Source organism: Podarcis bocagei (assembly GCF_964188305.1).
Source record: "Podarcis bocagei genome assembly, chromosome: 2".
Taxonomy (NCBI): Eukaryota; Metazoa; Chordata; class Lepidosauria; order Squamata; family Lacertidae; genus Podarcis; species Podarcis bocagei.
Genome location: NC_138126.1, coordinates 4,959,680 through 4,974,395, shown reverse-complemented (window position 1 = coordinate 4,974,395; position 14,716 = coordinate 4,959,680). Strand labels below are relative to the sequence as shown.

General features: G+C 44.1%; 1 protein-coding gene across 2 annotated transcripts in view; it reads left to right on the top strand.

The window, feature by feature from the left end:
• The window catches only part of LOC308580407 (vomeronasal type-2 receptor 26-like), a 70,126-nt gene extending 56,931 nt beyond the window's left edge, over positions 1-13,195 (top strand). Inside the window, exons 1-6 of one of the 2 annotated variants that reach the window (XM_081181964.1) lie at positions 4,317-5,558; positions 6,367-6,658; positions 7,225-8,013; positions 8,724-8,954; positions 9,686-9,812; positions 11,150-13,195. In XM_081181964.1, coding sequence (XP_081038090.1) covers positions 5,302-5,558; positions 6,367-6,658; positions 7,225-8,013; positions 8,724-8,954; positions 9,686-9,812; positions 11,150-12,048 — 2,595 coding nt within the window. In that variant the 5' untranslated portion in view covers positions 4,317-5,301 and the 3' untranslated portion in view covers positions 12,049-13,195. Of the gene's footprint in view, positions 1-4,316; positions 5,559-6,366; positions 6,659-7,224; positions 8,014-8,723; positions 8,955-9,685; positions 9,813-11,149 lie in introns of those variants that run through there. The other variant, XM_081181965.1, reaches the window with a different exon arrangement.
• The last annotated feature ends 1,521 nt before the right edge of the window (positions 13,196-14,716 follow it).

Below are 14,716 nucleotides of genomic sequence, written 5' to 3'. Positions count from 1 at the left end.
CACCCAGAAGGTGTTTTATACACCAGATCTTTCAGGCACAGTGGGATAAACAACCCCCTGTTGCCCTTGATTGTGATGTTTAGCTTATTGGTCCCAAATGCAGTATTTAAGGTGGGGTTGGGGAGTAACCTGGACTCAGGAAAGAATAAAAATAGATTACTGTGATTCTGATGGTTGTAAAGGGAAGAAAGATCTCCCCTGAAACTACAGGAGCAGGTGCAGAGCAGGAAGTAAGCATCTTTACTAAGTAGACTGACGTGGTTGAAGGAGAAAGGTGAGTTTGGCTGAACATTATTGACATCACAATAGCCCTGAGATTGGATCAGACCAAGGGCCATGAAGTCAACAATCCTGTTCTTACAATAACCAAGCAGATGTCCCCAAATGAACCCTACAAGCAGAAGATGAGGGCAGAAGCACTTTCCCTACATGTTATTCCCCAAAGGCACCCTCTCTCCAACGGTGGAAAGAGAAGATATCAGTAAGGCCTATGAGCCTTTGATAGCCCTTTCTGCTTCTGTAAATTTGTCTAAACACCTGCTTTTCTTTTAAGCACACTTAATTATAAGTAGACTCTCTTAGGAGTATACAAGAACAAAACAAAAATCAAAAATTCTTAATAAATTAATGCTTAAAATAATCAGTTAAGCTATAAATAGGTTTAATAACATATCTGCTTATATATATCTGAACAGGCTTCCCTGAATAAATATGGTTTTCCCAGGCACCAAAAAATAATAAAGGGATGATGTCAAAAGACAAGGAATGCCAAACGGCACCTTCTGGGAAATAATAGGTCTGGATTCTAGGGTTTTTAAACTAACTAACTAACTAACTAACTAACTCACTCACTCACTGACTCACTCACTCACTCACCCCCCCCACTCCTCACTATAAGCTGTGGTCAAGTCCAACTTCTGGTGGGGGATTTTCCCATATCCCAAGTGCTAGAAACCCCTTCATGGATCACTGCCTTGCCGCGGCGAAGGGGCTTGAATAACTCAGAGAAGCTATGAGCTATGCCATGCATGGCCACCCAAGATGGACAGGTCATAGTGGAGAGTTTTGACCAAACGTGATCCACCTGGAGCAGGAACCGGCAAGCCACTCCAGTATCCCTGCCAAGAAAACTCCATGGACAAAGACAACAGGCATACAAAAGTTATGACGTTGGAAGATGAGCCCCTCAGGTCGGAAGGCGTCCTACATGCTACTGAGGAAGAGCGGAGGACAAGGACAAGTAGATTCAGAGCTGATGAAGCGGCTGGGCCAAAGCCGAAAGGACGCTCAGTTGCGGATATGCCTGGAAGCGAAAGGAAAGTCCAATGCTGTAAAGAAAAATATTGCATAGGAACCTGGAATGTAAGAACCAAGAACCATAAGTTGGATGTGGTCAAAAATGAGATGGCAAGAATAAATATTGACATCCTGGGCATCAGTGAACTAAAGTGGACGGGAATGGGCGAATTCAGTTCGGATGACCATCATATCTACTACTGTGGGCAAGAATCCCGTAAAAGAAATGGAGTGGCCCTCATAGTGAACAAAAGAGTGGCGAAAGCTGTAGTGGGATGCAATCTCAAAAATGATAGAATGATCTCGATACGGATCCAAGGCAGACCTTTTAACATCAAATTAATCCAAGTTTATGCACCAACTACTGGTGCTGAAGAAACTGAAATTGAGCAATTGTATGAAGACTTACAACACCTTATAGAAATGACACCAAAGAAGGATGTTCTTCTCATTATAGGGGATTGGAATGCTAAAGTAGGGAGTCAAGAGATAAAAGGAACAACTGGCAAGTTTGGCCTTGGAGTTCAAAACGAAGCAGGGCAAAGGCTAATAGAGTTCTGCCAAGAGAACAAGCTGGTCATCACAAGCACTCTTTTCCAACAACACAAGACATCACATGGTGGGCAGCATCGAAATCAGATTGATTATATTCTCTGCAGCCAAAGATGGAGAAGCTTTATACAGTCAGCAAAAACAAGACCTGGAGCTGACTGTGGCTCAGATCATCAGCTTCTTATAGCAAAATTCAAGCTTAAACTGAAGAAAGTAGGAAAAACCACTGGGCCGGCAAGATACAATCTAAGTCAAATCCCTTATGAATACACAGTGGAAGTGAGGAACAGGTTTAAGGATTTAGATTTGGTGGACAGAGTGCCTGAAGAACTATGGATGGAGGCTCGTAACATTATACAGGAGGCAGCAACAAAAACCATCCCAATGAAAAGGAAATGCAAGAAAGTAAAGTGTCTGTCCAACGAGGCCTTACAAATAGCGGGGGAGAGAAGGCAAGCAAAATGCGAGGGAGATAGTGAAAGATACAGGAAATTGAATGCAGATTTCCAAAAAATAGCATAAGAGACAAGAAGGCCTTCTTAAACGAGCAATGCAAAGAAATAGAGGAAAACAATAGAATGGGGAAAACCAGAAATCTGTTAAAGAAAATTGGAGATATGAAAGGAACATTTCGTACAAAGATTACCATAATAAAAGGTAAAAGTGGAAAGGACCTAACAGAAGCAGAAGACATCAAGAAGAGGTGGCAAGAATACACAGAGGAACTATACCAGAAAGAAATGGATGTCCCATATACCCCAGGTAGTGTGGTTGCTGACCTTGAGCCAGACATCCTGGAGAGCGAAGTCAAATGGGCCTTAGAAAGCACTGCAAATAACAAGGCTAGTGGAAGTGATGGTATTCCAGCTGAACTATTTAAAATTTTAAAAGATGGTGCTGTTAAGGTGCTACACTCAATATGCCAGGAAATTTGGAAAACTCAGCAGCGGCCAGAGGATTGGAGAAGATCAGTCTACATCCCAATCCCCAAGAAGGGCAGTGTCAAAGAATGCTCCAACTACCACACAATTGCACTCATTTCACACGCTAGCAAGGTTATGCTTAAAATTTTACAAGGCAGGCTTAAGCAGTATGTGGACCGAGAACTCCCAGAAGTGCAAGCTGGATTTCGAAGGTGCAGAGGAACCAGAGACCAAATTGCAAACATGCACTGGATTATGGAGAAAGCTAGAGAGTTCCAGAAAGACATCTACTTCTGCTTCATTGACTATGCAAAATCCTTTGACTGTGTCGACCACAGCAAACTATGGCAAGTTCTTAAAGAAATGGGAGTGCCTGATCACCTCATCTGTCTCCTGAGAAATCTTGTGGGACAAGAAGCTACAGTTAGAACTGGATATGGAACAACTGATTGGTTCAAAATTGGGAAAGGAGTACGACAAGGCTGTATATTGTCTCCCTGCTTATTTAACTTATATGCAGAATTCATCATGCGAAAGGCTGGGCTGGATGAATCCCAAGCCAGAATTAAGATTGCCAGAAGAAATATCAACAACCTCAGATATGCAGATGACACAACCTTGATGGCAGAAAGTGAGGAGGAATTAAAGAACCTTTTAATGAGGGTGAAAGAGGAGAGCGCAAAATATGGTCTGAAGCTCAACATCAAAAAACCGAAGATCATGGCCACTGGGCCCATCACCTCCTGGCAAATAGAAGGGGAAGAAATGGAGGCAGTGAGAGATTTTACTTTCTTGGGCTCCATGATCACTGCAGATGGTGACAGCAGTCACGAAATTAAAAGACGCCTGCTCCTTGGGAGAAAGGCGATGGCAAACCTAGACAGCATCCTAAAAAGCAGAGACATCACCTTGCCAACAAAGGTCCATATAGTTAAAGCCATGGTTTTCCCAGTAGTGATGTATGGAAGTGAGAGCTGGACCATAAAGAAGGCTGATCGCCGAAGAATTGATGCTTTTGAATTATGGTGCTGGTGGAGACTTTTGAGAGTCCCATGGACTGCAAGAAGATCAAACCTATCCATTCTTAAGGAAATCACCCCTGAGTGCTCACTGGAAGGACAGATCCTGAAGCTGAGACTCCAATACTTTGGCCACCTCATGAAAAGAGAAGACTCCCTGGAAAAGACCCTGATGTTGGGAAAGATTGAGGGCACAAGGAGAAGGGGACGACAGAGGACAAGATGGTTGGACAGTGTTCTCGAAGCCACAAACATGAGTCTGACCAAACTGCAGGAGGCAGTGGAAGACAGGAGTGCCTGGCGTGCTCTGGTCCATGGGGTCACGAAGAGTCAGACACGACTAAATGACTAAACAAAGTGCTAGAAATCAAATGCCATGTTTATTTTTTGTGTGTGTTCAGGTGGTCCTCCATATTCAGATCTGGCCTCATTATAATAATGTAGCACTTGGGAATGAAGATTCAGAAGTCCATCACTAGAGGCCAAGATAGAGAAGACCTGCACGGCTACCATGTATTTCCCCTTGGTGCTCAGGTAGGTGGGCACAAAGGACACCCAAACACTGCAGAAGACCAGCATGCTGAAGGTGATCAGCTTGGCTTCATTGAAGGCCCCAGGCAGCTTCCTGGCTAGGAAAGCCACTGTGAAGCAGATGGCAGCCAGGAAGCCCATGTAGCCCAGGGCACCATAAAACATGGCCACAAACCACTTGGAGGGTGTATTTACAATAAAGTGATATATAAATCTTGTTAAAAATAAAAACAGAGGTTCAGACAAATTCATGGAGGTGGATATATTCCCCCTCCACAGTGGGAGGTCGGATTGTACAGGTTTAGGGGAATCACATATCTGGAATTGCCACTGTCCTCATTTCCTGCTTGTTGGTTTCCCTTTGGGGCACCCGATTGGTCAGTGTAAGAACTGGAAGCTGGAATTCATGGGCCCTTGGTCCTATCCAGTTTCAGAACTCTTCTGATGTCAATAAAAGTTAGCCAAACTCAGCTTTCTCCCTCCATGATCCACCTCAGGGTATTGAGTAAACATGTTTTCCCCCTACTCTGCACCTGCTCCCATAAAGTTCAGAGGAGATCTTTCTCACTTAATAATTATCAGAACTATCTATGCTTATTCTTTCCAGAGTCCAAATGACTCCCTCACACCCCTTTCAATGTTACCTATGGGAACAATAATGTAAATATCACAGTCAGGTTCAGAAGGATGTTATTTATTCCACTATGCCTGATGCATAAAATACCTCATGTGCCATAGAATATTTGGGGCCAAGATACGGTGTAGGTGAAGGAGTGAGATAAGTGTGCGTGAAGCTTACTCAGAATACAGGAAGCTGAGCTATGTAGCTCAGTACTATCTACTGAGTGAGAGCTCTCCAGAGAGAGAACATTCCCAGCTCTACGTGCAGAGTTTAGTGGGATTGAACCTAGCATCAGAGCTGTATTTCTCAAGTCCTGTATTTCTCAAAAGAGTTTGGGGTTTCTTCTTATTAGCTGGCTATGGAGTTGGGAGGAAGTCATAAGGGACGTGTAGCAGGCAGACCCAGGATGATAACTCTGCCTCTGCTTCTGCCTCTTGCCACCTACGGAATGCAGCAGAAGGCCAAATGTCCACTGAATCTGATCAGGGATGAAAATTCTGTTATGAATTTCTACAGATCAGGAGACTACCTCATTAGTGGAGTCACACCTTTGAAATATATTAAAGATCTCTCTCCATTCACCTTTTCAAGCACCCCGTATAGCAAGCTTCAGTCGTAAGTAATAAGGCATTGACACTCTCCAATTCTCTTGATGTACCCAGGTCAGCCTCTATTTTCTCATGAAGCAATATATTTTCTATTTTTCCTGATGAATCGCTATCTCCTGTTTTTTGTTTGAAGACTGAAGGAGCATTTCATTCTGTGGGATCACTTACAATTGGAAAATGTGGGTAGGATTACAGTGTTATACAAAAGCAACAAACACCCTCCTTGCTTTAAAATCTGTGATATGAAAGGGATGGAACTATCCTGGGCTGCTTTTCCCATGCTCCCACTAGAAATATGCAAACCATTATTTGGGAACCAATTTTGGTGCAATATACCATGGCTGGAGAGGTTCTCAGATACAGAGGCAGCTGCTAACCACTGGACCTGATGGGGTGGCCAAGGAGGTCATAGGAGCGTAGAATTGTAGAGTTATAAGGGACCCTGAGGACAATCTAGTCCAGACTTCCTCAAACTCAGCCCTCCAGATGTTTGGCCTACAACTCCCATGATCCCTAGCTAGCAGGACCAGTGGTCAGGGGTGATGGGAACTCTAGTTTCAAAACATCTGGAGGGCCGAGTTTGAGGAAGCCTGATCTAGTCCAACCCCCTGCAACACAGGAATCTCAACTAAAGCATCCAAGGCAGGTCACCAGGAAAAGGACTGATTCATGCTCTGTTTCACCCACCCCATCCTTCTCTCTTTCTAAGATACTTCTGGTGTCCTTTCATTTTTATTTCAATTAGTACAAAGAGAAGCAATTGACTTTCATTTTCAGTGAATTGAGGATGACTATGTGACGTGCTTTTTTTGCAGCCGGATGAATGGGAGGGACTGGCACATTCTTTCCTTCCTTCTTGCTGTTCAGGAGATCAATCATAACCCCATGCTCTTACCCAACATCACCCTGGGCTACAGTATTTATGATACTTATTTTGATGGAAGAACAACTTCTGATGCCCTGACAGACCTCCTTGCTGGTGGGAAAATCAACATTCCAAACTACAGCTGTGGAAGACGGGGAAAACTGCTGGCATTTCTTGAAGGGGGTGAATCCGACATCTCCACATACATTGCAAGCATGCTGGGCACCTACAAGATCCCACAGGTAAGAACTGGGTTCATAACAAACACATCTGACAACATTTGCTACCTCGTGATGCAACTGATTTTACTGCTTACTTTACATTCTACATCACTTTGAAACATTGCTTTTCAGGAGGTGAAGAGCCATATAGAAATATTTCAATAACTAAATTGATGCTAGTTCTTCTGCAGGGAAAACGGATGCTCTTCGGCATGGCTCTTCGGCAATTTTGCTGTGTGGTGTGTTAAGCAGAATTGGTTTAATTGACACTGAAATGGGAATGGCTATGTGTATTGGTGAAAGGGTTTAACTGGAAGATGCCACTGATGCAAAATTAAGAGCAAAAGGGAACTTGGGAGTTCTAACTGAGTTGATAATTAACTGTTGTTATTCTCTGCTAACTAACACGTGAGTGTTTAACCTTAGATCAGGTGATTAATATATAGAAATTCACCAGATTAGAAGGGTAGTGGCTGAGTCTTTGTTCCCAGACTCTTTGAGAGGGAGGAAGTAAATGAATCTTTCACACAGAAGTGTCCAATCTTTGTCCTGAAAAACAATGCATGAGTCTCCTTTCATTTCAACAGCTCAGCTACGGCTTAGTTCAGGATGATGTCCAATCCCCTTTTGTCTATCGCATGGTTCCAAAGCAAGAAACTCAGCATCTGGGGATGGTCCAACTCCTCCTGCATTTCAGGTGGACGTGGGTCGGTCTCTTTGCTCCAGACAATGACAATGGAGAAAAGTTCCTGAGTACCTTGACACCCTTGATGACCAGCAACGAAATCTGTGTTGCCTTCACAAAAAGAGTACTACTACATACTTGGCTATGGTTACCCCATGAACAGCCTGCAGTGTGGAGACAAGTCAATGTATTTGTTTACTACACAGGCTCTCAATATGGACTTCATATAATCATTGAGGTACAATCCTTCCTTGAAAGGTTACAAACTGGGGGTAAAGTCTGGATAACCACAGCTCTACAGAACACAATCTTGTTCTATGATACCGAATCCTTCCGTTATGCCCATGGCTCTTTGTCCTTTATACTGAAGACCAAAAGAAGGACTAAAAAGGACTACTATAAGCCAATGTCTGGTACTAGTCTAAACATTTGGGCAGAAAATTTTGATTGTTCATATTCAAAGCATGCCTTGTCTGTGAGGGGTTGGACAAGGTGCAGGGAGAAGGAGAATCTGAAGATGCTGCCCCAGGAGGAGATTGAAAAAATTCAGTCCCAAGACAACTATGTCAATTACTACAGTGTCCAAGTCGTGGCCAAGGCCTTGAATGCTGCATATTCATCCAGCTCAAAATGGATGTTGACGGTGGGTGCTGGAAACAGGTTGGAACTTGAAAGGCTACAGCCATGGCAGGTACGTCTTTTGCCTTCTGTAAACTTCCATTCATTGTCCCAGCTCCAGAATCATCAAGATATAAGCCTAGGAAGCTCATTATATTGTGTCAGACCAATGATCCACCTAGTTTAACATATACCACACTGACTAGCAGCAAAGATAGAGGAAGCTGCCTTACAATGAGTCAGACACAGCAGTGGTACATTTTATTTCCACAAACTTATAAGCCACCCTCCATCACATAACAATATGACCCCAGGGAAGTTTCCCTAAAAATGCAGTGAACAGTATATGTGAACAAATATTAAAATAATCCAACAGCATTGTGTTTGTTGTGAGAAAAGTTTGTGGAGAAAGATGTTGGGGAATTATCTGATATATTTCACTCCCGTTTTCAAAGTTGCATTCCACAGGGCAGGCACAACTACTGAGAAGGCCCTCTGCCTGGTTCCCTGTAACCTCACTTCTCACAAGGAGAGAACTGTCAGAAGGCCCTCAGAGCTGGATCTCAGTGTTCAGGCTGGACGATGGGGGTGGAGACGCCCTTCAGGTATTCAGGGCCAAAGCTGTTTAGGGCTTTGAAGGTCAGCACCAAAAATTGGTCTTGTGCTCAGAAATGTACTGGGAGCCACTGTAGGTTTTATTCAGAGGAGATCAGGATGCAGTGTAAGCAGGGCTGAATTATCCAACATGTTCTCTCAATGCTGGAGTTTCCTTTGTCATTGTAGCTTCATCCTTACTTGAAAGAAGTCCGGTTCTCTTCTAATACTTCAGCTGGTGGACAGAACTTGGATGAGACTGGAGCATTGGCCATTGGATTTGATATCGTGAATTGGGTGATGTTTCCTAATAATTCTCGTGCTAGAGTGAAGATCGGGAGCATAGAGAGACAAACTTCCCCAGATCTAAAGTTCACCATAAACCCGGAAGCAATTGCATGGTCCAAGCCTTTTAACAAGGTAGGAAAATTATGTGTCATTTTATTACCTGTGACATGTGCTAAGCTCTAGATACCTCCCTGGAGCTAAGTCCCATTGAGCTTAATGGAGCTCAATGGGTATGCATGAATAAGATTTCGCGGTGGGATGGGCGTCTTTCCAAAGAGGTGCCCTCCAGAATTTTTGCATCTGCCCTAGCCAGCATTGGCTGAAGGCATCTGAAGGGCATCAGATTGTGTGAGGCTGAAGTATAGTAAGGGCTTCCTCATCTATTTAGTCGATCAACAGGGCAGCATGAAAACAGTTAACCTCAGAGTGGCAGAAATCAGCCAGCCAGCCATTCCTTATTTCAAAACTCTGTAATCCAGTAGCAGATGTGATGGCAACAGCTTGAGGACTTGTTTTATTGCTGCTGTTCTTTTTAAGGTGGTTTATTTCATGCTCCTCTTTGTTGTTACCTGTTATCCTAGCACTGTAGATTAGTTACTTAAGTTCTTGTTCTTTGTATTTTTCATGCTGCCTTTTATAGAAAAGCGAGATTATCAGTGTTAAAATAAAAGAGAAGAAACGCCACAAGAGTTTCTCTGCCATGCTGGTCTGCAAAAACCAAAGGAAAATGTAACTGCCCCCAAATAGGGATTTGAAGTAAATATATCTTCTCTGATATCCTTCCAAAATTCTATTATCTGTGTCCAAAGGCAAAAATACACCTATCACTTTCTCCTTAGTGCTCAATTTCTCTTTATGCCTAGACGGTGCCTCGTTCAAGATGCACAGAAAGCTGTCTCCCTGGATATTCCAGAAAAGTTCAGGAAGGGAAGCCGCCCTGCTGCTATGATTGTTCTCCCTGCTCAGAAGGGACAATCTCCACTCAGGAAGGTAGGAGAAGATCTCGGAGAAAATGGCCTTTGATGGGAGGATGGGGGTAATTTCCGAGCCAGGCTGAACATAATGTTTGTATGAAATGTCATTCCCAGAGAGGGCTCAGCTATTGTTAGTCCACAATGTCCTCCCAGCACCAGAAAATTTTATTTGCCCACTAGCTCACACGTGAACAATAAATCTGGATTTAATGGTAGCTGCTCTGCAGAACTCTGGTTTATGATTTTTATACAGTCATACCTCATGTTACGTCCACTTCATGTTAAGTTCTTTCAGGTTACGTCCCGCGGCAACCCGGAAGTACCGGAAAGGGTTACTTCCGGATTTCACCACTCGTGCATGCACAGAAGCGCAGAATGACATTAGGAGACAAGAAGTTGCCTTTATACCTAGTCAACTCATTAAGCCAGCAAGCCTACTATTGTCTAATCCAGGGGTCCAGAATTTTTTCCCCCTGACCTTTCCACTAGATCTTAATTTCCCAAGCGAAAATTAGCAGCTGGGAGCTGCTGACAACTTGTCAATCACCTAATGCAGTAGTGATTTCAGCTGATTTCACCCTTCAGAAGGGGCTGAACACTGCTCCAAAAACCTCTGGTGTTTCAGGGTCCAAAAAGCAGCACAGCTGTATTTACCAGGAACTCTCTAACAGCCCCACACTAGTATTTGAACCTGTGGTTTTGGAAGGTTGAAATAAGTCCACTCACCCCTCTTGGTGCAGCAGCGTTGCAGGACGGCAGAGGCTTCACTGGAGCCCCAACAAGAGAACTTGAACTTTGGTGCCCTTCCTGATAGGCAGTGAGGGCATAAGCCCCCGCTGCCTATCAGGAACCGGATCCTAGCCTGCACCCTGCTTTGGCAAATGGGGATGCAGGCTGGGACTTGGGCAGTGCCAGGGGGCTTCCTTCAGATCCACAATAACACCACTGAAAAAGAGAAGTGGTTTCTATGGAATGGAAACCACTTCTGCCTCCTTGATCATTGCAATATATAAGCTGATGGGTGGATGATAGTGTACCTTACTTAAGGTGCCAATTGTTCTTTCGAAGCCTCACTTTTACTCATGTGACAACTACAGAAATTGTGGCAACCTTCATAGAGACAGCTCTGAAGTATCTCACAAAGAGTGTGTTTCCAGCCACACTGCACAATATCTTTTTGGGGGACTGAGACTTATCAAGCAGTGAATGTTTGCTTCTCTCCTTTCCAACACAACAGTGTTCTTTCCTGATCTCTCCCATAGACCCACCTTTCCCCACAACTGAAACAGCATTCAGGCCATTGTAGGCCTGTGACTGATGTTAGGATACCAAAGTGTGTTTTCCTCTATGCAGATGCTGATGAATGCACCAAATGTCCAGAAGATCAGCATCCAAATGAGGACCGAGACCAATGTGTCCCCAAAGTAATAACCTTCCTGTCCTATGAAGAATGTTTGGGGAGCATCCTGGCTTCCCTTGCCCTCCTCTTATCATTAGCCACATGTTTTGTGTTAGGAATCTTCATTAAATACAAGGAAACACCAATAGTCAAAGCCAACAATCGGGACCTCTCCTACATTCTCCTCATGTCTCTCCTGCTCTCCTTTTTGTCCTCCTTCCTCTTCATTGGGAAGCCAAGGAACGTGACCTGCCTTCTCAGACAGACAACCTTCAGCATCATCTTCTCAGTTGCTGTCTCTTCTATCTTGGCAAAAACCATCACTGTGGTTCTGGCTTTCCTGGCAACTAAGCCAGGAAACAGGGTGAGGAGATGGCTAGGGAAGTGTTTGGCCAACTCCATTGTCATTTCCAGTTCCAGTGTCCAAGTTATCATATGCAGCGCCTGGCTGGGGATCTCTCACCCTTTTCCAGAATCTGAGATGCACTCGCAGCCTGGAAAGATTATCTTGCAATGCAATGAAGGGTCTGTTGCCATGTTTTACACTGTCCTTGGCTACATGGGCTTTCTGGCTGCCATCTGCTTCACGGTGGCTTTCCTAGCCAGGAAGCTTCCTGGGGCCTTCAATGAAGCCAAGCTGATCACCTTCAGCATGCTGGTCTTCTGCAGTGTTTGGGTGTCCTTTGTTCCCACCTACCTGAGCACCAAGGGGAAATACATGGTAGCCGTGCAGGTCTTCTCTATCTTGGCCTCCAGTGCTGGGCTTCTGGGCTGCATCTTCATTCCCAAATGCTACATTATTATACTGAGGCCTGATCTGAACATGAAGGAGCACCTGACAATAAAAAACTAAATGTGACATTTGATCCAAGCTTGTTGTGGGGCTCTTTAAGAAGAAATCTGGATCCTGGACACATTTGTGATGGGAAAGAGACAGAAAAAGATCTACTGGTAGATATCTGGACGATTTGCAGTAGACCTCAAAGAGTTTCTGACTCCCAGTTCTTCAGCAATGGCAACTGTGGAGACCAGGGGACCCCGTTATTTCTTTAAATCATTCCTGTACCAGGCTCTTGTATCTTGAGTTAAACTGCTCATTACTCATAGATGAATTTCAGAAGCTGCTTAGGATGTTGCAAACATAGCTGGCTAAGTATAAAATGAATATAGCTAAATTAGGAGAAAGGTAACATGAAACCTGCTACATCGTGGAGATAGTTAAAAGGTATGATGGTAATCTACAAAGTTGACACACATTTACCAAACAATAAAATAAACATTTTAGGCAAATGAGTCTTGAGGATATAAAGGGCTTCCTCCTGGGATTCTGGCGGCTCATCTGAGTTGGGTCTCCCCTCAATAAGAGGCCAGAACTGATCTAGCCTATCTCAGATACGGGCATTTTTTGTTTAATTTTTTTAAATTAAATATTCTATTGAGTTACAAAAGTATATACTGTCGCATCAGTGCCAGAGGAGAAAAAAACTTGAACACGTAGCAGAACTTCCAAAAAATAGACCAGAGGCAATTGTACTTCATCCAGCAGAGCTTTACTGGTACTGAAGGCAAATGGGCATAAATGGTCACAAATCCAATACAATCAGGCACAGTCCATAAAAATCCAGTTGAAGCACTTACAATAGAACTTACAAAACTTATACTAATTCTAAACCTTAACACCACAGCATACAGAAACAGAACACTAGAACAAAGAGACAGAAAACAGAAAGTGAGTGAGAACCCAGGCTGCTCCTGGTCTTACTATTATAGTCAGCATGACCTTACAGAACAGATAACAGAACCAGTTTAAACAGCAGTAGAAGAAGAAGAGTTTGGATTTGATATCCCGCCTTTCACTCCCTTTAAGGAGTCTCAAAGCGGCTAACATTCTCCTTTCCCTTCCTCCCCCACAACAAACACTCTGTGAGGTGAGTGGGGCTGAGAGACTTCAAGAAGTGTGACTAGCCCAAGGTCACCCAGCAGCTGCATGTGGAGGAGCGGGGAAGTGAACCCAGTTCACCAGATTACGAGACTACCGCTCTTAACCACTACGCCACACTGGCTCTCAGCTTCCCAGAGAAATAACCAATAATGAACCTTCTTCCTGCTTCTCTCACATAGAAATAAACCTTTTTTCACACAGAGAAGCTTCCTGAACCTTCTTGAACTAATCAGAACGGTAAAGATATCTACACATCAGATTAATAATAATAATAATTTATACCCCACCCATCTGTCTGGGTTTCCCCAGCCGCTCTGGGTGGCTTTCAACAGAACATTATAAACAGAATAAAACTTCAAACATTGAAAACTTCCCTGAACAGGGCTGCCTTCAGATGTCTTCGAAATGTCAGATAGTTGTTTATTTCCTTGACATCTGATGGGAAGGTGTTCCATAGGGTGGGCGCCACCACAGAGAAGGCGCTCTGCCTGGTTCCCTGGAACCTCACTTCTCACAGTGAGGGAACCGCCAGAAGGGTCTCGGCGCTGGATCTCAGTGTCCAGGTTGAACGATGGAGGCGGAGATGCTCCTTCAGGTATACTGGACCGAGGCCGTTTAGGGCTTTAAAGGTCAGCACCAACACTTTGAATTGTGCTCGGGAACGTACTACAAAATGCAAACTGATACATGGGCTGCAGTGGGTTTCGTTTGTGTGTGTGAGGGCAAGGGATTGTTGGGGCAAGTCAGCTGTAATAATCTCAGTGCAGGAAACACCTGCCATTCTCGGATACGAAGTGCTCAGTCTCAGTTTCCGTTTCCCAGACAACACAAAGGCCAGTGATATCTGGTCCTTCCCCCCTTCCCCTTACATAGCATTTTCACCCTCTCCTCCCTCCTGCTGGTGGCTGCGACCTCTCATTCTCAGAGTCAGCCTCGCTCTCAGAGACATCAGCCATATTGATTCATACGCTGTCAACCCTGAAGACAATAGAAGTTCAGTCTTATGAACTGCAGAGCAACCAGGACAGAACAGCCAAAATTTGTCTGAGTTTTGCGCAGGAAGGGTTTTTCCACACATACGAAAGAGGAATGACTGTGTGGTGATTGCTGCTATTGGAAGAGGATTGGCCCTTGTTAATACAAAATTACTAACATTTCTGTAACAGTCCTAGGCAGCGAATGTTGTCAATAAGAGAAGGCTGCACAGATTAGAAAGTGTGCCCTGCTGAAGTGGATTTTCCTCTCTAGGAAGCGGAGCTCATTGACCCAGAGGGAGGGGTTGTGGCAGGAGATCTGCTTCACCCTCCTTGCAAAACAGAAATTCCCTTCTTAGCCGGCAAGCTCTATATTCCTGTGTATTTAGGGAGAAAATCATGGGCTCAATTCCCACAGAGGCAGCGAAAGATGAACCCCCCCCCCCATTTCTAAAAAGCCTCCTCCTGGGAAGGGGTTTAGACCAGTAACTTAGGACAACACTAAAGGGTGGTCCAGTGTCATTACAATGTGTACCTTTTGTAAAAAGAGGGAGCTGATGGAGAAAGTTAGGCTTTGTTATGATGGGGTGTAGCTCAGTGGTAGA